The sequence below is a fragment of the Canis lupus genome, chromosome 5 (assembly GCF_011100685.1).
Source record: "Canis lupus familiaris isolate Mischka breed German Shepherd chromosome 5, alternate assembly UU_Cfam_GSD_1.0, whole genome shotgun sequence".
NCBI classification, from domain to species: Eukaryota; Metazoa; Chordata; class Mammalia; order Carnivora; family Canidae; genus Canis; species Canis lupus.
This window is the reverse complement of record NC_049226.1, coordinates 34,550,857-34,577,715: the sequence shown is the minus strand read 5'-3', so window position 1 is coordinate 34,577,715 and position 26,859 is coordinate 34,550,857. Positions and strand designations below refer to the sequence as shown.

Genomic DNA, 26,859 nt, shown 5'->3' with positions numbered 1-26,859 from the left:
CACGCACGTCCGGGCCGAGATGGGTGAAGGCCTGCGTGCTGCTCTTCTCTGTCCACAAAGCGCTCGCTGCCCCCTGTCCCGTTCGCAGTCCTCCCTCTGGGCTCTGATCCTCCAGGGTTCTGTGGTTTCCCAGAAAGGAGACCCGCCGGGCCACTGGATGGGGAGGTGGGGGAGATGCCCAGCTCCCAGGGCACAGGCTGACCTCTGCTGGCGAGTGGGGCCCGGGTGAGCAATCTCCCACCCTATCGGATCCTGCAGAGTGGACAGGGCGTTTGCAGGCATTCGCTCAGACGCTCGCTGGGCAGTAAAGAGCAGCGCATCCAGGTCCCGGGCTGTGTGTGGACAGGGCCGAGGAACCAGGATGGAGCTTGATCCTGACAGGCCAGCTTCCGCTCCTGCTGCTGGTGGCCTGGAGCAAGCTCTGGGCAGAGCCAGCCACGGGGTGGGTTGCTTGATTAGGAGTGACAGGCCCTCGTGGCAGCTCACAGCCCTTGGCACAAACAGGACATGTGAGAAATCTAGAGGATTCCAGAGAAGCTGACAACAACGCTGCATAGCCTGGAGGGAGGAATCTGGGGACCCTGTGGTCCTCAGCCTGTGCTTCTTGATGTGGCCCATCATACGCCCTGGAACCTCGGTGGGAGCTGGTGGGCTGCAGGTGAGCCCTTGGGGTCGTTTCTTTTCCACTTCCATAGACCCCGGCTCTGACTTCTCTTCCACCCCCTCCCAGATCTGCCTCCCTCCAGAAGCAAATTCAGAGCCAGGTGCCAGCGAAGCGGATGATGCTCTCGGGGACTCCCTACATCAGGCGCACTTGTGTCTAGCACCTGTCATGCCATGGCCAGCAGCCTTAATTGGTGGCTGCAGCCCCCTTAGAATGCTCCGAGGGTTTCTAGTGGGGTGGGACAGTGGTGCTTGTGATCCCAGCTGCCCCTGTGCAGAGCCTCAGCCACGCAGTGGCCGTCGGGGAGGCGGGGTGGTGGTGATTCCCCTCGTTTATCCGAGAGCTGGAGAAACCAGTTGATGTCAGCGTGAAGATGTCACAGGTCGGGGGCACTGACTTCGGGAGGATCGAGGGTGGGGGTGGCCCCCAGAACTTCTCCCAGACGGTACTCATTGAGAGGCATGCCCCCTGTCCTGCTCCCTGTCAAGTGCCTCTTCCCACCTGAGCCTGCCACCCCTCCCCCCGCCCCGCCTTGGGTGGGGGTGTGGAAGGTAGTGTGACCAAAGTGAAAAGCGGGGTTGCCTGGCTTCCGACACTGACTCCAACCAGGAAGCACGAGCCGTGTGACCTTGCATAACCGACTGAACCTGTCGGTGCCTTAGTTTGTTCCTCTGTAGAATGGGGGTAATAACAGCACCTGCCTGACGTAAAGCAGTTAGAGCCGTGGCTGGCACATTATTGGCTCTGATTAGAGCAGATGGTGGTTCCTTAGCCTGTCCACTGTGTTTGCCGGGAGGAAGATGCCATCAAGGCTTTGGCTGTGCCCAGGAGGCCTCGGAGGAGAACAGGCTCCATCCCAGAGATGTTGTGAATCTGGAAAACGTCCCCCAGGAGGGCACAGAGAGCCACACATGAAGGTTTCCACGAGGAAAGGCTTCTCTACTTGCTCTTTGTTTAGGTTGGATTCTCTTATTTGGGGGCGCAAAGGGGGAGGTCCGGCAGATGTAGGATGTTTACCAGCATCCCTGGCCTCTACCCACTAGGGGGGCCTGTAGCAGCGCCTCCTTCCTCCCATTGCCCCCCCCCCCCATTTTGTAACAACCACCAATGTCCCCAGGTGGGGGCAGGGTAGTTAGAGAGCAAAGTCGCCCCTGGTTGGTTCACTTCACAATCTCCCTGCAAGATCTCCCGTGCTCTTCTGCCGATCCTGTTGCTCTGAGCCACCGTCGTGATCCCCAGGTCCCTGGGGAGGATCCCTGGTGGCCGAGGTCTGGGTTCTCCCTTCTGAGAACTCACCCCGCCAGCAGCCCAGTCAGGTCAGTCTCCTGCTGGATGCTTCCAGGGCTCCCACGCCCACAGGGCTCCCCTCTGGCCTCAGTTTTAAGTCCTCCCTGACTCTGCCTCCCAGCCACACAGAGCAGTGATCCCCCGACTATGGGTGCGGCCTCGGACCCTGGATCCTTTGTGAACCTGTGACCCTCTGTATCTCTCACCCCCTCTCTGCCTAACCCTAACCCTCTTATTAGCTAAATTTCTCTCTCTCTCTCAGATTCCTTCTCCCAACCCCCAGCCATTCCTGCAGTCCCAGCACCCATGCTAACCCTAGTGGTGATTTATCCCAAAGTAGGGCAATCGCTTATGTACCGATTTGCCTTCCTTGTGAGGCTTTAAACTGTTGAGAACAGGGACACCTGGGTGGCTCAGTGGTTGAGCATCTGCCTTCGGCTCAGGGCGTGATCCCGGGGTCCTGGGATGGAGTCCCACATCGGGCTCCCCGCAGGGAGCCTGCTTCTCCCTCTGCCTGTGTCTCTGCCTCTCTCTGTGTGTCTCTCATGAATAAATAAATAAAATCTTAAAAAAAAAATAAAACCGTTGAGGACAGAGACCCATTCCATCCATCACTGGCCTTCAGTTATTGCACCAAGGGACACTTGTGGAGCACCCCTCAGGGTTCTGTGCTTGCCAGGTAATAGGGAGACAGCAGAGAAAGGGTCTCCTTCCCATCATGGAGCAGACTCTCTGGCTGATTAAACAGTCATGAGAAGCATAATTACAAATGCATGTGTGCAGAGGGCTGGAAAGATCTAGCATCTCGAGGGGCACATGCAACAGACGTTTGCATGGGAAGTGGACAGGCCAGCGTTCCACTGAACAGCCGTGTGGTTGATGGCTTGAGCTCTGCTGTCAGCCCAGCCCCGATTCAGATTCTTAACTTGTGGTATTTTCAGTTTCTTCCTGTAAAATGAGGCCCGTGTAACGCAGCCCATGGGGGTTGCTGGGATGATGACATGGCAATGTGTGTGGGGCGCCTGAGTGAAGGCCTCCTAGGGATTCCCAGTGGTTATTGCTGCCTCCCCCGGGGAGCTTGTGGGGTGCAGTTCTTGTTGGCACCTACCAAGGGATGCGGGGCTCTGAGGAGCATTGGGGACATCCCTGTGCGACGGGCAGGAGCATCCATCCCCAAACCAGAGTTGGTAGAGGCGGGGACAAGCACCCTGGCGCCTTTGGCCAGTCCATCCAAGGACCCGTATCCTCACAAAGCAGTAGAAGCGATGGCAGGGATGAGCCCTCCTTGTCCCCCGTCCCCCAGCCCAGCCAGATCATCCCCTTCTGTGGTTATTACAGGGCCATTTGTGGGACCTCTTGCCTTCAACCCCCACCAGAATGCTCTAGAAGATCTCTGTGTTCACCCAGTTCTGCGATCCTTAACGCCCAATATAACGCCGTCATTCGTTTGTCGCTAGATTTGGTTGAAATGTTCACAGACCACATTATCACACAAAATAAGGATGCCCCTGTGATCGCTGTTACTTGTTGAAACAAGAATAGCTGGCACGTGACATCAGGAATATGCGACGCTTGGGAATCCGGCCCTTGTGTCCATGATTCTCTCTGCAGGAGATCCAGGCGGCAGTGAGCCATCCGAGCCCCCCGGGGCTGGGGGGAGACGCCCCTAGTGTGTCAGCCTGAAAAGAGGGTTTGGGGGGACAGTTGCCTGATGGGCATCGGGAGGCTGGGCCTCCCCCACTGCAGACTCCCTCAGGCGCCAGGAGGAGGCGATTCCACATCCCCAGGGTTTTCTGGATCCTTCCTGCTCCTGGTCTTCCCCTCCAGAAGGGGAATCCCAGCCCTTCCTTCCAGGATGGGTGTGTATCCCGGAGGAGAGGGCTCCTGTCCTTGGCTGGGACGTCTCCCACACCGTCCTGACCTCCTGGGACTGCAGGTGAGACCCGGGGCTCTGGCAGCCAGAGCGGAATGTATGTGCTACATGCACATCCAGCGTCCCATGTTGTGTCACCTGACGACACGCTGAACTCCTCCTGCCGGCTTGATAGCAATTGGCAGGAGCTGAGAGCAAGATCTGCTCTTGGACAAATCTCCACAGACCGCGCCCCTCCCCAGAGTGGGGGCTGGGCACCCCCACCCAAACCACAGCTTCTGTGCACGAGGCACCTCGTTCATGCACACGGCTGCCTAGCATTGCAGTTTATGCGGCCTCTGTCCAGAACCCCAGGGTTTTCCATGCGGTTCCTGCTTGAACATCACAGGGTTCCCACTTGGGCGGGTGCTGGCTCCGGGGTGAGGCTTGCAGACAGCAGGGCCCAGGTCTCGCCTCCCCGAATCTCCGTGGCTCCCATGCTGAACACAAATGAACGGGCTTCCCCAGGAGCGGATCCCAGGCTTGAAGCAACCCCAACAGAAGCGGGGGCCAGAGCGCTTCCACCGGGTGGGGAAAGCCAGGGCACCACGGACGTGCCTGGGCAGGGTCGTCTGAGACAGGCCCCAGGAACATCTTCACTGTCCTGTCCTGGGGGGCCCGGCCCCAAGCACACATCCTAGCATCATCACCTTCCACTCTCTTTGTCCGTAGAATACATATGGTGCATAAAACGCACAAGGTAAACTCTCGACCTGACCCCTCGGCCACATAGTTCCTTTTTCAGGAAGCAGGCGATGTTATCGGCTTCCAGAAGTATTCCGTACATAAATGACCAGATGTGTATATGTTTTCTCCTCCCCGCTCTGTCTCTTGCTCAATCTCTGTCTTCCTGCACAAATAGTAGTATTTTGTAAATACTATTCTACATCCTGGTTTTTTTCTTCCCCACTTGATAATACGACCTGGCGCGCCTTCCACATCAACATGTAAGAACTTTCTCCCGACGTTTTCAGCTGCCTATGCAAATCTCATAGATGCCTCTCTGCCCATTGCTGTTTAACCACTCCCCTGCTCATGGACGCAGATCCATCCATAGGGCATGCTCTCCGTAGTGGTCACTGGGTTGGAGGCTCAGGCCATGTGTTTTTTGATAGATCCTGTTATGCTGCCCTGCAGAGAGTTGGGACCGGTTGCACCCCCCTGGGGTGGGCATGAGTGCTGCTGCCCCTCATTGGAAACGCGGGCCCCTGGAGCATCCCGAGACTGCAGTCAGTGCATGTTCTGCCAAACTGGTGTAAAGGGAGACCTCTGTAATGCCGTGTGCCAGGCACAGAGCCTTCCCAGCTGCTCCCAACCTTCTAGGCAAGTCATTTTCTTTCTTGTTCTGTGCTCTGCAGATAAACTGCGTGACATTCCCTCACCCAGACACGATGCCGGAGCAGCAGCTGCTGAAACCAACCGAGTGGAGCTATTGTGACTATTTCTGGGTAAGTGTGCCTCAGTTTCCTCCACCCCCTACTTCTCCGAGGATCAGGAGTAGAGGACACCCAGAAGGTGCATGAAGGGTCTCAAGCTCAAAAGAAGAGGATCCTCTTCTGTTGAAACCTGGTGGTAGATTGAGCATCCAGGGCAGACGTTTGAGACCCTCTTAGAGTTCAGATAGTTTCATAAATCTCAGCGGATCCATGGGATTTTCATTCAGGGCAGCACGGCAACCCCGGATGGAATGCAGATGAGCTGAGGGTCACTACTTTGCTGCTTGGTAGGAGCAATAGGCTGGAGCCAACTTCAGTGGGGGAATCTGGCCACCCCACTTGCTCTGTCACACTTGAAGGTGACCTTGGACAAAAGCTTTACCTTTTGGGGCTTCCCTGCTTCTATCAGGCAGGAGGAAGTTGGGAGCCAGGATCTGTGGAGAGCTCTGCCTTTACTCACTGTGGTTCCAGAACTTTTGCATTCTGTTCAATGAGTGCAGAGCTTCACTTTTGCAAGATAAAAAAGAGTTCTGGAGACAGATGGTGGGTGACGGTTGTGCATCCCTGTGAATGCGCTTGATGCCGCTGAGCTGCATCCTTAAAAGTGGTTAAGATCGGGGGGTGCCTGGGGGGCCCAGTCGGTTAGGTATCCTGACTCTTGATCTCCACTCAGGGCTTAATCTCAGGGTCATGAGTTCAAGTCCCAGGCTCCAGGCCGGGGGTGGAGCCTTCTTTAAAAAAAAAAAAAAAAGGTTAACCTGGTAAATTTTATCTTACGTGTATTTTCCCACAACAAAATCAGTTATCTGTTGACAAGTGCACAGCCCGCCTGCTCAGAAGCTCTAGGAATAGCCCTTGGCCTCCGCCTGTAAGGCCAGCAGTGACTTTCAAAGTGAAATCACCTCACTCTGGATTCCTATAGTGCTGATGGTTGCTCATCCTTGGGAACATATGAAAAAAACACTGAATTGTGTGCTTTAGGGTTAAAAAAAAAAAAAAAAAAAAAAAAAACACTTAAGCAGAGACCCTGAGGAGCAGTGAACACACAGAATAAAAACTGTTTGTTTCGCCACCATGCAGGATGGCATCGCTACCCGTTTCTAGTTTGCAAGCCAAGCACCAGACAGACATACTTTTGTTCTGTTGACAAGTCACTTGTGCTCTCAAAGATACCCAGTGACTCCCAGTGGCCCAGCCGTGTATCTCCCAGACCTTGGGGTGGGGGTGGGGGGGTTGGGATCTGGAGAGGGGCAGCAGACGTCATAGAGAGGGTTCTGTGGGGTGGCAGAGGTCAGAGTGTAGGGGATTCAGGGGGCCCCATGAGCATGCTAGGTCTCCTTCTGTTTGCAGTAGGAAGATGTTGGAATATGATGTGATGAGGTTTAGAAGCGTCATGCGAGGAAGACTGGGAGTGGCTGGTGGAGGAGTCAACAGCACGTACAGAAGCTCACGGTGGAGCCAGAGATTGGGGGCGACGGGAAGTGGCTGGTTATAGATGTCAGCTCGGAAGAGGGGCGTGCAAAGTGGAGCATTCAGGGGAGACTGGCTGGAGCCCTGGGAATGCAAACCCCGGGAGCTTCAGGACAGTGCATGTGGGGTTCATGTGGAGGCATCAGGGGCCCTGCCACTGGTCAGCATCCAAGGGAGCGCCATTTGTGCAGTCCTGTCCTCATTCAGGCTCTGCTGCAATCTGCTCCTTACTAGGGCTTTATTTTTCCTGACCACCACTTTTTCCTCTAACAGAAACCTCCCCACTGACACAGCCATCAAAGTCCACCATTTCTGGTTGCTTTTCCCGAGTGTGGACACATCACTCTCCATCCCATGTGGGAGGCAGATTGAGGCAAGGATTTGGGGGGGGCGGTTCTTTGGCTTTTATCAAGGTGTAGCATTCACACAGTGAAGCATGTGGATCTTAAAAATACTCGGAGAATGGGACTTCTGGGTGGCTCAGTGGTTGAGCGTCTGCCTTTGGCTCAGGGCATGATTCCAGGGTCCGGGGATCGAGTCCCACATCAGGCTCCCCACAGGGAGCCTGCTTCTCCCTCTGCCTCTGTCTCTGCCTCTCTGTGTGTCTCTCATGAATAAATAAATTTAAAATCTTAAAAAAAAAAAAAAAAAAAACTCAGAGAAGCTTTTCAGTGGCCAGAGCAGCCCTACCATGCCATGGAGTGTCCCACATGGTAGTGATCTCTCTGTCACGAGAGGTATTAGCAGTGTGGCCCAGAGGGCTTTGTGTCAGGATGGCTGAGGAAAGGGGATCCCATGTCAGAAAGGAGTTTTTGTGAGGGGTGTCCATAAGGTTTTAAATGCTCAACGATGGGAAGTGGGATTCTCTCCAGACCCCTTTCCAAATTTCCCTTCTCCTAAAACATCTGCTCTGGAAGTAGTCTTAGAGACATAAGATACAACCCAGGCCTACTGCAAAGAGGGGGGATGGACACAGCTTGGGATTGGAAAGGCCTGGCCACATCACCCCGTGGCTAAGCTGAGACAAGGGGTCCAAGGACCGATGTACCTGTCTGGTATCAAAGGATGCATTTTTAACTCCTTTCTTTAAGCACCAAAGCATCTGAGTCTGGATTCCTGGTGGGGAAAGGCTGTAATGGGGGAGGACACAGCTTCAGGTGTGGTACCTGCCAGGCCCAAGAAGTCTCTAAGAGCTATGTGGGCAGACCCCGGGATGAATGTCCTGCAGGGGAGGCTGAGCCTAGGGGTTGCTGGGTAGGAGGCAGGAAAGAGGTATTCAGGTCCCCTTGAAGAAATGCAAGCAAAACGAAAGAAGACATTTAATTTTGACATTTTAAGAGTATTTGCTTGTAAAATGAATCTAGTACTGAACTCTCATTTCACTGACTTGACCATCTTCCTTGAGTCCTGACTTGGTTGAAAGTTGACTAACATCAGATAGCACTTAACGAGCATTTAGGATCCGGCAAGCGCTGTGCCAAGCCATTTCCAGGGGTCACTTACCCTGGAATGACCATAGGAGGTGGGCACCAGCATCTCCCCAACACCGAGTTTCACAGAAGCAGCTCAGACTTGGACCCAGGGGAGAGCTTGCCTGAGACCTCCCAGGAGAGAGACACGAACTGGGACCGTGGGCACAGCACCCCTCTTGGGCTGAGGTCAGCTTGCCAGGGGGCGGGGGGGTCCCTTCGGGGGCTGCCTTCCCCACACTCCGTTCCCTGCAGCCCTGGACACCACCGTCACCTAACCTCCCGTGCCTCTGTGTCCTTTCTAGGCTGATAAGAAGGATCCTCAAGGCAATGGCACTGTAGCTGGGTTCGAGCTGCTGCTTCAGAAGCAACTGAAAGGCAAGCAGATGCAGAAGGAAATGTCAGAGTTCATCCGGGAGAGGTGAGGCCTGGGCCCCCTCCCAGCTCCCGGGGCCATGGGCAGCGCCACCTTGTCCTCTGGGCCCGAGGCCCTTGAGCGACTGGGATGAGCACTGGCAACTCGGCACCCTGCCCAGTTAGCCCCAAGGGGAGCATGAGACCTGAGGCACCCCAAGATTTGTCTTGGGACAAATCTAACCTGCAGATGTGTTGCTTTGGCCTGTGTAATATGTTTGAAGTTTGAGCTAACTTTTCTTTTTTTTTAATTGGTAGATCTTACATTAAAAGCTGGCTGCCTGGCATATCTTGAAAAGGCAAAAAGTCTGGCAGGAATGGTTTGCCCAACAATGGACCAGAGCCAGGTGGCAGCCACCCCAGAGAGGCAGCATTTTGCCACAGTCCCCACCACTCCCTGCTGTCTCCCGCCGTAGACCCCTGGGCTCCTTTACATTGGAAGCACTGGTCCTGTCATAACAAAAAGGAGGAGTGTTACCTTGTAATTCATCTTTGAACTAAAACTGTGTCCCGGGCCTGGGTGTAAAGAACGTGCCACCCCCACCTCCCCCACCCCACCCCCATCCCTGCCATCCTTGCCTTCAGGGAGCTCAGTGAGATGCAAGAGTCAGGTGAGGTCATTGTGACAAGTGCAAGGATTATAATAGTGATTTTGCTGAGGGATGGTCTGTCTGAACATAAGCGAGGAAACAATAAATTCAGCCTGATGGAAACAGGAAAAAGTAAAAGGAGAGTCTTAAGTTCCTTCTCCACCTCCCACCTTTCAGTTCCTCCGAGGTCTGAGACCCTGTAAGGCACACACACCTGCACACATGTATGCACCCCCCCACACACGTGTGCATTACACACACAACTTTCCATTCTGGAGTTTCCAGGGTGCGCTGGAAATATTTACAATAAAAGGCAATATATTTAACATTTTTTTAAATAACAATTTTAGTAATTTTTTGGAGTTTCAAAGCACCTCTTTGGCTTAGGAGGCCTGTTTTCCATTTGTAGAAGCAAATCTTTATTTTACGACCCTCTAAGCTGGTACGGGGTGGAGAGGATACATCGCTGAGGTGCAAGCAAACAGTAGCACAAAACAGGTGACCAGGTAAACGGCCGTGAAGCCAAAGTTTGAATACACCTGCGGTCTTATATGTTCCTAAAAATGTCATGTTAGCAGATAAATAGAATCTGACCTTGGAGAACACTCTGGTCTTCTGTGAGGAGTGCAGATGTCTCCCGGGAGGCCTTTCCCAGCCGGGAGAGGTGAGGGCAGGGGCACACAGGTGGAGCCTGCTGGGCCCGGCATAGGGCAGCCAGGCCTGGTGCCTGGTGTATGCAGTTGGCAGTGAGGAGTCTTGGGGAGTGTGAAGCTAGGAGTGCTTAGACCTGCTTTTGAGGGAGATGTGTTGACCTCTGACTGGATGCTGCACCCTGGTCGCCCATCACCCTGGAGAGGGCAGTGCAATGGCAAGGAAGTAACGAAACAGGAAAGAGACTCCAGTGGGACCCAGATGCCATCCAGAGGTGACAGTGGGAGCAGAGCCATGAATGAAGAAATACAATTGTGGGTCTCTCAGACCAAAGCAGAAAATAATTCTTACTCAGAATGATGCCAGGGGGCTTGGTTAGGCCACCCATCGCCATCACCACACCTGGGGCCATCAGCTTCAGAGCTGCTCAGAGCAAGGCTGCAGCCCCCGGAGGGTCTCTGAGGCCTTCCTGTTTGCCGAGGGAAAGGCCGGGGGCTTCTGCATGGTGGCTCTGGACATCACAGCACGGTCCCTCATCCCCGCAAGGCCCAGGGCACCGCTCAGGTGCTGAGCATCGCCAGGGACAACACTCTCACGTGATGTACCAGTTAATCCAGAACACTCCCCAGAGAGTTGCCTTGAAAGTGTGTCAAGGGCTCGCCTGCTGGAAGCAAAATCCAAGGCAACCTCCCTCGCTCGGGGAACGGAGGCAGCCGCAGCTCTGGGCACTGCCCGGTTTCCATGGAAATACGTGTGGCCTGCAGGCCTGATGGTCGGGAGATGCTGAGGGCTGGGGGACTGTAGGGGGAGGTGATGTTCCTGCTTTGTGGGGGCCGTCCCCGCTTTGGAGGATCTACCCCCAGGGTGCAGGGGCCAGAAGGGAGGCTGCCCTGCATGTCCCTGTGGTCCATCACAGGTTATGTTCATTCATTGGAGGGCCTCCCACCTGTCCAGCCCTGGGCTAGGAGTGATGCGAATAAGAGCGCCTCTTCACAGCCCAGAAGACACATGGGGTCACCCCATTTTACAGATAAGGAGACAGAGATTCACACAAGCTCGTTTACTCAACAAGGATTTTTCTAAGCACCTGCCGTGTGTTGGGTGGATGGACGAGAACCTTGAACTCTCAGAGCCTGTGGTCTAGAGGGTTCCTTTACACCGTCAGTAGGCAGCAGGGCTGTGGGTCAGACCTATGATATGATCTCGTGCCGCTGAGCTGACATGTTGGGTTTTCTCCCATTTGCAGGATAAAGATAGAAGAGGAATACGCAAAAAACTTGGCTAAGCTCTCTCAGAATTCATTGGCTGCTCAGGAGGAAGGGTGAGTGGGGAGAACGGTGACGGGAATGGGAAGGAACAGCAGACAGGATGGGGGACTTCCTTGTCCCTGATCCCTAATCGGTGCCATTGTCCCACGTGACTGGGGAAGTCTGCATAGGCCTGGCTCCAGGTGGGCCCTCATGATTGCAGGTATGTGCGTCCATGCTCAAGGTGGGCACTTCCCCATTATCTTCTGTCTGGTGACCAAGGGCCTCCCACCAGATCCTGGTGTATGTCAGCAGCCCCTCTACCTCATGCCCTGGTCGCTGCACACCATCCCCCAGACTCTCACCCCAGCTCCCGTCTCTCTGAGAGCAGGCTGGTAAGACCCTGGGTGGGAGAGGATTCTGTACCCGGGCCCTCATTTAGAATTCTCTCCCGAAAGCCAGGCTCCCCTGCCTCTCCAGCTGTAGGGGTCCAGACCTCCTTGGGTTCAGGACCTGGGCTGGCGGAGGATCAGCCCCACCCTCCCAACCACAGAGGGGTCCCTAGCAGTGGAAAACTAGTTTCCTCTGCTTATATCTCTCTCTTTGTTTTTTAAAGATTCATTTATTTACTCACAAAAGACCCAGAGAGAGGCCAAGACACAGGCAGAGGGAGAAGCAGATTCCCTTTGGGGAGTCCGATGCAGGACTCGATCCCAGGACCCTGGGATCATGCCCTGAGCTGAAGACAGATGCTCAACCACTGAGCCACCCAAGTGTCCCTTTCTGCTCATTTCTTAACATAAAACACTTGCAGCCCGCTGGTGGGAATGTAAAATGGTGCCGCCACCATGGAAAACAGTTTGGCAGGGCCTCAGTATGCTAAATAGGATTACTGTATGACCCAGAAATTCCGCTCGTAGGTTTATACCCAGAAGAATTGAAAATAGGTACTCAGACAAATACCCGTATGCATGTGTTCATAACAACACCATCCAAGATAGCCAAAACATGCAAACAACCCAAATGGCCATCGGGGGATAGATGGACCAACAAGTTTTATATCCGTCCATGCTGGATCGTAGGGATATGCGATGGAATATTATTTAGCCATGAGAAAGGGATCTCAGGTCCTGATCCAGGCTACTACGTGGATGAACCTCAAAAACATTATCCTAAGTTAAAGAAGAAAAGGTTGCATGTTATAGGATTCCATTTTTATAAAATGTCCAGAATAGGAGAAACCCACAAAGACGGAACAAAGATAGGTGGTTGCTGGGTTGCCAGGGGAGCATGGAATGGAAAGAAACAGCTTCATGGGTTCGGGGTTTCCTTTTGGGGTGTGTATAGTCATCTGCTTGGGCAGCTATGATAGAGTACCACCGACCGGGCGGATTCAATGACACAGATGTCCCTTATCATGGTTCTGGAGGCTGGAAGGCCCAAGATCATGAGGCTGGAAGGGCTGGTGTCTGGCAAGAGCTCTCCTCTTGAGTTACAAGTGGCCACCATCTCCCTACGGGCTTCCCTTGGTGTGGAGAGAGCATGGGCTCTCTGGAGTCTCTTCTTATAGGGACCTGAATCCTATTAGATTGGGGCCCCACCACTTTTGACCTCATATGACCTTATTACTTCCTTAGAGGCTCCATCTCCAAATAACAGCCACCCTGGGAGGAGGTGGAGTGGGGGAGGCTTAGGGTTGCAACCTGAGTCCGGTAGAGACCCACACACTCAGTCCCTAATTGGGGGGGGGGGGGGGACGCACGGGTTTTAGAACAAGATAGAAGCAGTGGTTACACAATATGGTGAATGTGCCGAACACCGTGGGATTGTTCTCTTTAAATTAATTTCATGGAACGTGAGTTCTGCAGACTCAGGAGGTGGGAGCTGGAAGGTTCCCCCCGCCTCCGCCGAGGCCTTCGCCTCATTGCTGCCTCCCTCTGTGTTGGAACCTCTCTTGCGAGGGGAAGTAAGGACGGAGGACGTCCTGTCGTGGGTGGTTATGGTCGTCAGAGGGCTGCGATGCTAAGTCCAAATCCGCCTGCGTGGCCTGAAGCCTCCAGGGGACGGGCTGTGCCAACCCAACGTGGCTTTGATTCAGGCCTCTCTGCGTGGGCAGGCCGTGTGGCCAAGTGGCGGCCGCTCTGTGGTTTCTCACTGGTGCGGTGGGCCACAGGGTGGTCCCTGCAGGGCCAGGGGCTCCTCCACAGAAATGAGCTCACCCCCGTGGCCCCCTTCTGCCCCCACCCCTGGGACACTGGACCCAAGACGGGAGCAGGAAGGAGGCGTCAGTGGGTGGGGGAGTCGCCCCTCCGCCTGGCAAGGAGGCTTTCCTGCATATCTCCGTGCCCTGCAAGCGCAGGGCTGTTCTGGAGTCTTCCGGCTTCCACCTCCTCGGCCTGGGCTGCTGCCAGGGACACTCCATCCTGCCAACATGCTCAGCATATGCTCCCAGCTGCACGAGCCAGGCCTGCACCACCGTGCCGTGCACACACGCACTGACACACACGGGCCACCCAGTACACGATTGCTCACGGGCCTCGGCGCCGTGCACCTGCAACGCGGGCGTGAATGTGCATCCCATCGTGGCTGCCCAGGCACACATTCCTCCCGGCGACAGGCGGGGGCTTTGGGGAGGGAGTGGGGGGGCAGTGAACACACGGGAAATGGGATTTGGGTCTTTGCGGGTTGGTAATTGTGACAGTAACACGCATTTTGACTCGGCCTGCCTGAGACCGTATGTTGGAATGGAAACACATCTCAGGTTTTCTTTCTTTCATTAACCTCTCCACAGATGAAAAAAAATCTGTCTTCAAGGGAGAGAATTTCTAAATTGCTTTTTTTTTTCCCCCTAAACTGGGAGGTGGCTCTGGAGGGGCCTGGAATTCTGGAGTGGGGAAGTAGGGGGGTGGACGGGGGAGTGTGCTGCTTGCCCAGAGAGGCCCATCCGAGGGTTGCAGTGGCAGCCGCCCCCCTGTGAATGCCCAGCCTGGAGGCAGTGGGTGGGGGGCCGAGGACCTCATCCCGCGTGGGACCCGGCTGCTTCCTTCCTTCCCAGAGCAGCACCCAGATGCCCTTCTCAGGCCGCCAAAGCCCTGGGCCAGTTCCATGTGCTGACCGTAGGCGCCCAGGCTCAGCAGCGCCCAGGGCCTTTCTGGCTGCCGGGCTCTGGTTTATAGGTTCACGGGGAGCTCAGCCTGGATTCCAGCTCCCACTCCGCCCGGCTCTCACTTTAGATCTGTGATCCTCTTGAGATAATCTGCATGTTAGGGCATCAGGCCAGGATTCGAGATTTTTTTTTTACCTCCCCTACCACCACCCCGTGGATATGCAGTCGTCTCTGACCCTTGGTCGAAAAGACCGTGCTCTGTCCCCACCCCACCCCCAGGTGCTTGGCACCTGTTACTGGTCGCTTGCCTGTTACCTGCGTGCCTGTGTCTGCACCTGGCATTCTGTTCTTGTATCCATGTGACCGCCACGACTGCTCCCACCCCCTCCACCTTCCCCCCATCCCCGGGCCCCCTGACCATCTGCCAAATCAAGGGAGAGCCCAGGCCACCCAGAGTTGCCCCAGCACCGCTTCCGGGAGCTCAGTCCCCTTCCGAACAAGACAGATGCCAACAGCTTGGAGTGCCCCGTGGCTCCCTCCGGCTCTTCCCTGATGGACTGTGCTCCCCAGCCAGGATCGCCCCGGGGGACCTTTCTGTGCTGCCGGACCCCTAGATAAAATGGGTCAGCCATTTCCCGTGAGCCAGCCTCGCAGCCAGACGGCCCTGGACTGTGACCAGAGGGACTCGTTGTGTTCTGTTGGACGAGTCTCACTGCCGGTGGCCTTGCTTGAAGCCCAGGAGCCGCGCGACCTGCTGCTTTTTGACTCAGCTGTGCCACTTCGCTGGATGTTTTACGGATTTTCTGGGGAGGGAGTTGGGGGTGGAGGGTGATGGTGGCTTTTTTGATGAGATGAAGTCATCTGAACAGTCAGCCTGGGTTTACGGGCTGCGTGGGGAGGTCTCGAGCAAGGACTGCATGCGTGTCGCTTGAAGCCCAGTGAGGCTCGAGGGTTCCAGGTGGTGGAGGGTGTGGGGACCACTCGTGAAGACCCTGGGGACCTCAGGAGAAGATTGCTTTTATTTTTGAAACCTCTCCTTTGGGCGGCAGGTGATTAGCTCACGGTACTCTGCCCTTCTGGGTGGGGAAGGTGTGGGCCACACCAGGTGGGACTCTACAGCCCAGAATCAGGACTGGGGGAGCCTGTGGGATCATCTGTGAATGGGGATCGAGAGCCTTCCCTGCTGCGTGGGCATCTGTGAGCAGTCCCTCCGCCCAGGGGTCCATCTCCCCGCCTCCACCACCACCATCACCTTGGAAGTCTGGCCACTGGAGGCTTGCCTGCAGGCAGGGCTGTGTGGCACCTTCCGTTTGAGAAGGGCTTCTCCCCAAAGAGGTGGCTTTCCTTCTTCCTTGAGAGGCCAGCAGGCCTTCACACTGCGCTCCCATGAACCAGGGTGGGCGCCGGGAAGGCATGGGCAGGTGCCTGCTGTGCCCCTGCACCCCACCTCCTTCTCCCATCTCCCCCGGTTCTCTGAGTTTCTGGATGTTTCCCCAGGTGCTGCTGCCTGCCCCCTTTGGTCCTGAGATCCTCAGCTCGGTTTGGGATGGTCCCCCTCCCCCGCTGAACCCACGTGGAGAATCAGCCATCCCCCCAGGAGGGGCCGAGATCTCTGAGGGCAGTGCCGCTGCCTGGGTCTGACCTTCTCTCTCCTGTTACAGCTCCCTGGGAGAAGCGTGGGCCCAGGTGAAGAAGAGCCTTGCAGACGAGGCGGAAGTTCATCTCAAGTTCTCTGCCAAGGTGAGCCGGCCCTGCGGCCTCTCTGAGCTGGTCACATGCAGCCGTGTGCTGCTGAAGGGCTCGCAGGGATCTCCCCAGTGCGTCCCGCCGGCCCCTTCCGTGGTCCGCGGTGTGGATTCCCAGTGCGGGGCAGAGAGACAGCAAAACAGTGGCATCAGGGGCCATGCGTGTCCCTCAGGAACTCAGAAAATAGTCAAAGCTTCATAAGTACTGGTGTTTATAAGTATTTATTCCCTTTGTGCATTTTTTAAAGATTTTATTTATTTATTCATGAGAGACACACACAGAGAGACAGAGAGGGGCAGAGACACAGGCAGAGGGAGAAGCAGGCTCCCTGTGGGGAGCCCAATGTGGGACTCGGTCCCAGGACCCTGGGATCACACCCTGAACCGAAGGCAGATGTTTAACCACTGAGCCACCCAGGTGCCCCCACTCCTGTCTTTATAAGCCTACTCTCTCTCAGGATCTTTCTGTTCCCAGGTGACCCTCTTCTTCCCCACTCCCTGGCTCACATCTCCAGATTCCATCTCAGGCTCTCACCTACTCTTCAGGGGGAAAAAAATAAACCCAGAGTCTAAGGGAAATAATTCACACTAAAGTGTGCATGACTGATGGGGCTGCCCACTAGCATGACTGCGTTTTAAAGGAAGAGAGATCCTTGAGAGTAGCGCCATTCTTGGTGGCCTTTGTCCCGTGGGGTCTGCACCCTTCCCACTGTCACCAAATTGGAGGGTACATTGCCTCCTTTACTACCATGTGGAGGTAACACCTCCCAGAGGCGTCTGCTCCTCCCTGAGTTCCACACTCAGCACCCATGGTTCCATCTGTTCTCCGGAGGCATTGCCCTTTGGGGCTTTGGGATGTGCGCCATCAGAGGGCAGGAATCGGGCTTCGTATGTGTCTCACCACCCTACCCCGTGACAGTCCCCCTTGCACGCAGAGGGCAGAATGAGTGGCTCAAGTGATGGGGACCCACAAAAGGGCTTTATAAAGATCTGGGGTGGGAGGAAGAAACAATGCCGCTAGCAGCCCCACCCCCGGCTTTGGAAGGATGTTAGCACCCCGAAGTCAGGTTGACGCCAGCCGTGAGTGAGACTTCTGGGCTCGCAACAGCACCCTTAACCCAGCCACTGAGCACCTCGCAGGAAATCTGCCAGTCGAGTGTGGGTGAGGGGGCTCCGTGAAGCATCCTTTTTCTGCCTCGGCAGAAAGCAGTGAGTTATTTCCAAGCTGTTGATTGGGGAGTGTTCCCCTGAGGCCTCCCTTCTCGCGTCCTGGCCTCCACGGAGGCAGAAGCCTCCGCTGATGGGGGAGATAGGGGAGGGAGGCTGCCAGTGTGAGGTGGAGCTGGATCTATAAGTTCTGAAAGGTCACCTGCTGGGTCCCCGGGAACCCTGCTGGCACCCGCTCCTCATCACCGAGACCCTCCAGTCTTGATTATTTATATAGTGCCCAACAGGTGACAAAATTTTCTCCAAATACACACATTTATCTCTACGTCTTTTTACCCTCACCGCCGCCACCACCTCTGCCTTCACCAGCATCGGTACTCCGAGCCACCAGCCACGTCTGGTTTTCCCACACCCACTGAGTTCTCTGACACCAGCCGGGTGTCCTACAATTCAGCTCAATGCTGGTGCTACCTGCCTAGAGAAGCATCTGATCCCATGGGCAAAGGGCACTGTCCCACAAGACTGTCCCCCTTGTTGCTTCCAAGTCTGGCCACACATGTGTCTGACATAGCGACAAATCGGGACTTCCCACGACACCTTCCTCACATTTGATGCTTTGCTGAATGGCTCACAGAACTCGGGGAAACGTGTACTTAGGTTTCCCGGTTTATCACAGATTAAAGGATGTCGTGAAGGATACGGATGAACAGCCAGATGAAGAGGTCCATAGGGCGAGGTCCAGAAGAGTCCTGAGCACGGGAGCTTCCGTCCCCATGGCATTGTGGTGTCCCACCTGCCCGGCAGGTGGATGAGGTCACCAACCCAAAAGTTCTCCAAACGCTATAATTGATGGATTTTTATAGAATTTTCATCACATAGGCGTGATGGCTTATGAACTCCATCTCTGCCCCTCTCTCCTTCCCTCCCCAGGGGATGGAGGAGAGGCTGAAAGTTTCAAGCTTCTAATCATGGTTTGGGCTTTCTGGTGACCAGCCCCCATCCTGAAGCTCCCCAGGAGACCACCGAGGTCACATCATTAGGAAGATGCTCCTGTCTCCCATGAAATGCCAAGGGGTTTAGGTAGGGGTTCTGTGTCTGGGACCAGGGTCAAAGACCAAATATTAGCACCAGAGATGCTCCTAGCACCCCTATCATTTGGGGGGTTACAAAGCTTTTGGGAGTTCTAGCCGGGAGCTGGGGACCAAGGCCAAAATACACATTTGTTGAATCAAGGCATCCCAGTGTGCAAGCATTCTAGAAGGTTCCGTGAAGGGACTAACTCCTTTCCCTTGGGTTTTAACAAGCACCCTGGCAGTCAGCATCTGCATTTCACACATGCTCCTGAGGAAGCAGAGGACAGGACTGAGGGAATTGGCAGCTTGCCCTCCGGACCTTCTCTCTGGGCAGACCAGTGGCATTTAAAAATGCACAGAGCCCTGTTCTAAGGGACACTCTGTCCTCTCTCAGGGGTGGCCAGGGGGGTGCAGGCCTCCCCCTCCAAGCACTCGGGATGTTTTCAGCCAGGTGTTGTCAAGGTAGGGCTGACTTCACCATGCAGCTGATGGAAGATCTGTGACGAATGTTCACAAAAACCGGATTTTTCTATGGGAGCTTCTCCTGCCTTCAGCCTATGAGTGTTGGTGGCCCTCCGAGGCGACCAGGGTAGCAGCCCAATGGCTGGATGATGATTCCTCAAAAGCAAAGGGGCTCCCAGGATTTATGCATCTGCCATGAATAATAGGGCTCCCTATGGCCGAAACCCATTTTAGCATCTGCTCCACAGGGCTTGTTGAAATTCACTCTGAATGTTCTGTGTCAGGGGTAAGAGCACTTTAAGAAATGCAATTTCAGCTATGGCAATCTTTCAGGCTTTGCAATCTCCTGGCTCGAGCCACCATCCCTAGCAACAGGCTCCTGAAGAAGTAAGATTGCTGTATGCAAAGGAGGATCTACCTGGCTTCAGCTGAGGAAGAGAAAATAGAAAAATTCTTTCTGACAGAAGAAAAAAATCCAATCATGCAAGAGAGGCCATGCATTCAGACAGAAGATTTTAGGGGGACAGTGGGAGTCCAGAGACGTGAGTTTTATATCCGTGCTCTTCCTGACAAGCTTTGTGACCTGGAGCGAGTCCTAGCAACTCTGGGCTTCCTTTTTTTTTTTTTTTTTTTTTAATGTGTGAAATGAAGAGCTTGGACCAGATCAGTGACTTGAAGCTTATTTGATTGGTACCCCCAGGTAATAAGTTTTGCATGGGCAGCCAGAGCACACAGGTGTCCAGATCCAGATAGCCACGCACAGGTGCTCACACACATGCATAGCTAAGACAAATGTTCCACAGAGCTACACTACTTCTACCTAAAATGTACTCTGGTGTTCTCTCTCTCCTTTCTTTCTCCCTTTCTTTCTCTCTTTCTTTCTTTCTTTCTTTCTTTCTTTCTTTCTTTCTTTCTTTCTTTTCTTTCTTTCTTCCTTTCTTCCTTTCTTTCTTAAGATTTTATTTATTTTCATGAGAGAGAGAGAAGCAGAGACATAGGCAAAGGGAGAAGTCTCAAGATGCATGACTCAATTCCAGGACTCTGGGATCATGACCTGAGCCAAACACAGATATTCAAACACTGAGCTACCCAGGTGTCCCTGGTGTTCTCTATTTCTCATCAAAAAGCTAGTGCTGACCTAACTGACACAACTGATTTCACAGCTCTTAGGCCAGCTCAGGAGGTCACAAGGACAAGCATCCAGGAAGGCCTCTGTCCCTGGGCAAAGATGCTCAAGCATTAGAACAAGTATAAGAGGACACCCAGCCAGCGTTCTCAAAGAAAAAAAATTAGTCTTTTATTTTATTTTTAAGATTTTATTTATTCATTCGACAGAGAGAAAGAGAGAACACACACGCACAAGCAGGGAGAGGGGCAGAGGGAGAAGCAGGCTCTCTGCGGGGAGCCCAGTATGGGTCTCGATCCCAGCACCCCGGGATCATGACCTGAGCCAAAGGTAGATGCCTAACGAACGGCCACCCAGGTACCCCAAAATGAGTCTTTTAAAAGCATTTAAAACATAGAACTATGAATCTCTATCTATGGGATTGCATGCCTGTGACAGCTAGTAGCGTTTTGTTTCCAGAAAGCCATTTGGAATCTGGGAGGCACATTTTGGTGTGTTGGGCCCTTTTGTAAGTCACAGAACCGGGGGCTGGGGCCTAGGAATCCTGAAAATCCTGAATGTTGAAAAGACCCTCTGGACAGTAAACTCCTGGGCACGTGGACGTCTGGAAATCAGCCCACTTCCTAGGCCCTTGGAAAGAGACCCCGGGGTTACTGAATCGACAGGCTGAGTTTACCCTCCTAAATCCCCGACCAGAAGCAGGTCCCCCCAGCAGCTAAGCTATGCTTCTCCTCCACCAACACCTGATGTAGTGGGAAAGGGCCTGCGTGTTCTGGGCCGCTCTCAAGGGTGTAGCATCTTTCGGACTGCCACCAGGTGGGGGTGTTTTCCTATGCAAGTCCGCTTCTAGGGGCTTGGAAAAGTTGGAGGCATTTACAGCTGACATCAGGGAGAGAGGGGTGTTTGGGTGTTGTTTCCTTTTTTTTTTTTTTTTTTCCATGTATGAAATGAAGAGCTTGGACCAGATCAGTGACTTGAAACTTATTTGACTGGGATAAGTCAAATAATAAGTAATAAGTTTTGCATGGGCAGCCGGGGCACATAGGTGTCCACATCCAGATAGCCACGCACAGGTGCTCACATGCATGCAGAGCTAAGACCAATGTTCGAGAGGCTCTGGGAGGCTGAGTTGGGGGGCTTTGGGAGGCTGAATCGGAGTGCTCCAGGAGGCCTGTGCTCTGTTAGCCTTTGACAATCATCCGACAACCAAGGCATCGACTTGTCTCCCAGGCATTGGGCACTGAGGATTTTGTCACTCTCCCTAGTAGTAAAGGGGCTCCCACCCCGCACCAGCTCTGACCAGACATTCTGGACACAGTGGGGCAAAGCCAGCTGGGCCTCTGCCCTCTGGGACCACCCCCCCCCCCACACACACACACACACACACACACCTGTATTTGATACAGAACTACAAACACCGAAGTCCTGAGGTCTCCAGAGAAAAAGATAATGTAGCAAGAGACCGGTAAGGAGGAAGAGAGAGAAGTCGCAGAATCCCTGTTGGGAGGTCATGTTCGAATGTTCGGCTGTGCTTCCCGAAGGCACTTCGGGGACTGGCTGAGGGACCCTGGAAGGCTGGTCGGGGGGGCCATAGGAGGCGGAGTCGAGGGTGCTCCGGGAGGCTGGGCTGGGGGCTCCAGGAGGCTGAGTCAAGGGGCTCTGAGAGGCAGAGTTGGGGGCCTCGGGAGGCTGAATCAGAGCGCTCAGGAGGCTGAGTGTGAGGGCCCAAGTCAGCTGGGCTCTGGGCTGCCCACCTGGCTCTGACCACAGCAGGGCCACGTTGATCTGTAAAAGCTCTCCTTCAAAAGAGGGTGGAGTAGGGGAAAAAAGAAGAAGCATAAATGGGAAGGAAAAAGCTTGAAAAAACCCCACACCTCTCTGGCTCTCCAGAGTAGAGGCTGGCTCCCTCAGGGCAGGAGGGGAGGTGCACCTGTCTCCAAGCAGACCAGAGAGGGGAGCCTCCTGGGCTGGTCACCCAGACCAGCAGCTAGGATCTTCTCCCGGCCCTGGGCAGTGCCCACCATGGCTTCCTCGAGCTCTGACCCATGTCCAGACCATCCTTGTAATCTGGGGCACCCGGCATGTGGCAGATGTTCAGCAAATAGAACTGACCTGAGCTCACCTCACTAAAAGGCAGTCGCTGTGCTAAGTACTTGGGGACACAGAGGCGGTGGCTTGGTTTCCAAACCCCAGTTTGGAAAGTAAAGCAAAGTAAGCTGAGGACCTGAGCAAAGTCCTACGAGCAGTGGTGAGAGCCTAGGGGAAGCAGGAGGCAGCCGATGAAGGGCTCGGAAAGCCTTGGACGCTAAGGTGTGAATCCTGGGGCCTGGCCAGCTTAAAGTGACCCCCTGACTGAGACCTATTGGGTGGCCCCTTGTGTCTGCCTTCCTATTGGCTGGGCCAGGCTCTGTCCCCGACCCCACCCTCACCTGTAGAGTGGGGGAGAGTGCCCCCCCACCTCATCTTGCACCTGACGTCCCCAGGTCCTGAGCGTGTCCCCCCCCCCACTTTCCTCGACAGCTGCACAGCGAGGTAGAGAAGCCCTTAATGAATTTCCGAGAGAACTTTAAGAAGGACATGAAGAAGTGTGACCACCACATCGCTGACCTCCGCAAGCAGCTCGCCAGCCGCTATGCCGCGGTGGAGAAGGTGAGGGACCTGGGAGGCCAGCAGGCTGGGTGACGGCAGGGTCCGTGACCCACAGCAGAGGCATATGTCCCCGGGTGGTGGGATTGGGGTGGCGGTAGGAGGAACAGCAGCCCCCAGCCCACACCTGAGGATCCCCCACTCCACCCCTGGGACCCTCGGGTCACTGCCAAAGGACCAGTGAGAGACCAAGTGGGGCTCCCCAGGCACAGGAAACGAGGTACCCCACGCTTTTGTGAGATGCTCAGCCGGCACGTGTGCTGGTCCACACGGGCCCTTTATCTGGGCCTCTCTGGGCAGATTTCCTCCTGATGATTTGGTTCCCCTGGCAGAGGCCTGGAGGTTTGACCTTGCTGGGAGCTGCTAACCCCAGTGCCTTGGGAAGGGGCGCAGGACCAGGGGCGCATCCTGCCGTGGGCACCCTAAACCCTGCCAACTGTGGCCACCCCAGGGCCCATCTGGACCCAGAGTGGGGTGGCTGGTGCTGCTATCCGCTGAGCACCTGCTGGGGAGACAACGATCCATAAACACAGAGAAGTCAGGACCCCTACCCAGCAACAGGGAGGCTGGGCTGCATAACCCGAGGGGCCCTCCTGGCATGGAGTCCTCTGAGCAGCCTCCCCATGTCATTGGACCCCAGGCCCGTAAGGCTCTCACGGAGCGGCAGAGAGACCTAGAGATGAAGACCCAGCAGCTGGAAATCAAGCTGAGCAACAAGACGGAGGAAGACATCAAGAAGGCACGGAGGAAGTCCACACAGGCTGGTGAGTGTGGCCACCGGGCCCCCTACCTCTCTGGTCCTCGCCGGGGCCTACGAGGTACAGAAAGGGCATGGCTGAGGGACACCTGGGTGGCTCAGGAGTTGAGCATCTGTCTTCTCAGGGCCTGACCCCGGTGTCCTGGGATCAAGTCCCGCATCAGGCTCCCCACAGGGAGCCTGCTTCTCTCTCTGCCTGTGTCTCTGCCTCTCTCTGTGTGTCTCATAAGTAAATGAAAAAAAAAAAAAAAAAGGCAGGACCATGGAGGGGGTCATGACACTGTGTCCAGGCCCTCCTGGGAGATGAGGGGGCCACCCTGGACCTCAGACCAGGAGGTAGACAAAATCCTCCATGCGTCCGGAACTCAGGGCTCCTGTCCCTGCGAGGATCCTCCCAGGGCTTCCTTATGGCGAGTGGAGAGACCCCCTGCCCCACCACGGATGCCCACATTTTGTTCGGTGAAAGAACCAGATTTCAGATTCTCACAGATTCCCCCCCTCACACCCTTGAGTCAGTTTCTACTTCAACCTCGTGGTTAAAAACTTGTGGATGCACAAGAAAGGGGGAGAAAGGCCAATTAGAACCAGGTTAAAAAAAAAATAGTCACTATTTGTTCAGGAAGTCCAAGTTGAGTGGCACGCAGGTGGCAATGCGATGGCTTTCTGGGATTAAAGCGTGCGCTGTGATTAGGGTTTGGGTCCAGTGTCCTTCTCACCCGAATTTCTGGTGAACCTAAGACAGTTAACACGTTACAGAACGAAGCCCACCGTCTGGATGTGATCATACAGTGGTGTAGAGGTAGTCGATCACAAAGCAGTGTGACAGAAACACAACATTTGATTGAAAGATCCTGTAATGCATAGTGATAACCAGATCCAGAAATAGAAGGCATAATATACTTATCCCGGGGGATTGGGAAGGCACACCCAGGACGGGAAGAGGCTGTTTCAATTAGCTCAATTTATTAAATTATTTTAACAATACAATTTTATCGCTGCCTGTTAAAAAAATGTGACCAGCACCTAATAATATAAAAATCCAATTCACTAAATAGACGCACCACCAACACTTCCTAGTGTTTGAACTTTTTAAAATGTTTCTTGATATTTATTTATTTATTTTTTGATATTTAAATTTATACACAGTAGGTCATTTTCCGTTCCATGTCCTGAACTCACTTTTTAAAATTTTTTAAAAATATTTTATTTATTTACTGGGGAGAGAGAGCAAGAGAGCGAGAGAGCAGGGGCAGAGGGAGAGGGAGAAGCAGGCTCCCTGCTGAGCAGGGAGTCCGATGTGGGACTTGATCCCAGGACCCTGGGATCATGACCTGAGCCGAAGGCAGACACTTCATCGACTAAGCCACCCAGGCACCCGAATTTGAGCATTTTAAAAAAAGACTTCTGTATGTCACTTGTGATTTTTTTTTTTTTTTTTTTTTCTGTGAACGGATGAACTCCTGTCCTCTCCCCTATTTCTTTTCAGGTGGCTGGTCTTGTTCTGACAGATTGATTGACAAGGATTAATTATATGTCAGGAAAATTAACCTTCCGTGGTTTGACTTGCAAATATTTTTCCTAGGTTGCCATTTAGCATTTAATTTTGTTCTTTATATTTCACTTGCTCACTTGCTCGCTTGTTTTCTTCTTGAATTTTTTTGCAGAACAGTCTTTTTCCCTTATAAGGTCTGGATTTTGTGACTCCCTTAGAAAGACCTTTCCTTCCTCAATATGTATTTTTTAAATCACTTTTTTCCTTTAGCCTCAGGTGTAAAAAATAAACACGTAAATACTTGACCCACCAGGAGATTATTTGAACCCACAGCACTGCTTTGTGCCCTGTTCCTTCGAGTTCCATTGTTTTGTGTATTCATTTACGTCGTATCCTAGATATTTTGCTTCACATTCATTTCTCTTGGAATAGCCAAATATCTAGAACCCATTTCTCGCACATTCTGGACAATCTTGCTACTTGCTCTTTCTAGTCAATTGCAGCCGAATTCAGAAGAACGTTCCATTTTCGTGCTGGGAAGGCTCTGCTACATTTGTTCTTCTGGTCTTGCTGTTTGTGTCTTGGCTGGTTGTGTGGCCATCAGATAATACAGACTTATCCCTACAGTTTGGAATTATCTTATGATGGAAGCGACTGGTCCTTGCCCTTGGTTCTAACTGAAAAATTCTTCCTTTCCAAAACCCCTTTCTGTGTGCCTCGTGCCTGGCCCCATGCCCCAGAGCCTCTTGTCGAACCCTCCAGTCCTCCTGCAGCTACCCGATTTCCTGATGTCGCACAAGATCCCAAAGCATGGTCTCAAGATTGGGATCGACAAAGAGGGCTTTTTTGGGAGTTTGAGTATCATATGTTTGTAGGGTGACTTGCTGACCCCCCTCGTTGGTCAGGTGCTGTCAGGCTCTTGGTGGGAATGTGTTGGCTGTGAAGTACACACTTTCTTCTCTCCAGATCAGTCCTTCTTGGGATCAGGGACCCATTACTGAGGATGGATCAAGAGCTCTTGGTTGTGTTCTGTTACTCGGGCTCATCTCTTGGCAACAGTGTAGTTCAGTGGAAGGTGGTGCTGAGCTGGGCCCTGGGCTACGTGGACGGGAGTCTCCCCAACTTCTTTCACTTCCATTTCAGAATACACATGAGCCAGGGGATGTTAGAGGACATTGACTCCGCTGGAATTACTAGATTGAGAGTGAATCTGCTAGTTTGGGATTGGTTCTTGAGTTTTTCGCATCTTGAACAAAGGCTGTGATTCCTTCCTGTCTCTGGAACCCAGTGATGATCAGAAAACCACATTGAGACGGAGCCGTGTGCCCAAGTGATGCCTCTCTAGCTGCAATGTGCACGGGGTTCCCCTGAGGATCTTGGGAAAATACAGTTTCCGATTCAGTAGGTCTTTGGTGTGCCCTGGGATCTGCGTTTCTGGCAAGTTCCCAGGGCATACTGAGGCTGCAGGGCCAGGCATTGCGTTCTGGGCAATAAGGTTCTGGGTGCTGATATGCTTAGTAATGCTTGCAACTGTCCTACGGCTTATTTTCCTTCTAATTACAAAATATTTCAAATGTACCTGCCTTTCCAGAAAATAACCTCCCAAGCATCAAGATTGAAGAGTTAGGTCTGTTTCACCGGTCTCTTTTAAGAAATAAAATGCTGTGGGAGGAGCTTATTTCTTCCCACCCATCCTCTCTTTCCAAAGTGACCACCGTCCCAGAATTGGTGTGTAGCGTGCCAGTGCATATCTTCGTACTATTACTGTACAGGAGTGAGCCACAGACTATCAGGCACGTTATTTTGTGTTTCAGAATTATATTCTGGTGCATGTACACACACACACACACACACACACACACACACACACACACAATTTGCAGACTTCTCTTCTTTCACTCTTAGCTACTTCCAGGTTGCTTGTGACACATGTTTAACCAAGAAGGACTCTCCAGTGTCAAATGAGAAGCCGTCTTTAGAGAGGGAAGCATCTCTTGGGTTCGTGGTAGGATTGGGGGGGTCCTAGGAGCATACACACACACACACACACACACACACACACATACTGGAAACCCTCATCCTGAGTTCTTAGTATCTGGGGTCAAGCTCGTGATGCAGGGTTGCCCCTTCATTTGCTCTGCTTCC

General features: G+C 53.6%; 1 protein-coding gene across 6 annotated transcripts in view; it reads left to right on the top strand.

Annotated features, from left to right (window-relative positions):
- The window catches only part of GAS7 (growth arrest specific 7), a 209,896-nt gene that overhangs the window by 175,434 nt on the left and 7,603 nt on the right, over nt 1–26,859 (top strand). For all 6 annotated transcript variants that reach the window (XM_038536874.1, XM_038536877.1, XM_038536879.1 and 3 more), the window contains exons 6-11: nt 5,222–5,311; nt 8,544–8,659; nt 11,140–11,214; nt 15,908–15,986; nt 22,340–22,468; nt 23,106–23,229. In XM_038536874.1, coding sequence (XP_038392802.1) covers nt 5,222–5,311; nt 8,544–8,659; nt 11,140–11,214; nt 15,908–15,986; nt 22,340–22,468; nt 23,106–23,229 — 613 coding nt within the window. The remainder of the gene's footprint in view (nt 1–5,221; nt 5,312–8,543; nt 8,660–11,139; nt 11,215–15,907; nt 15,987–22,339; nt 22,469–23,105; nt 23,230–26,859) is intronic.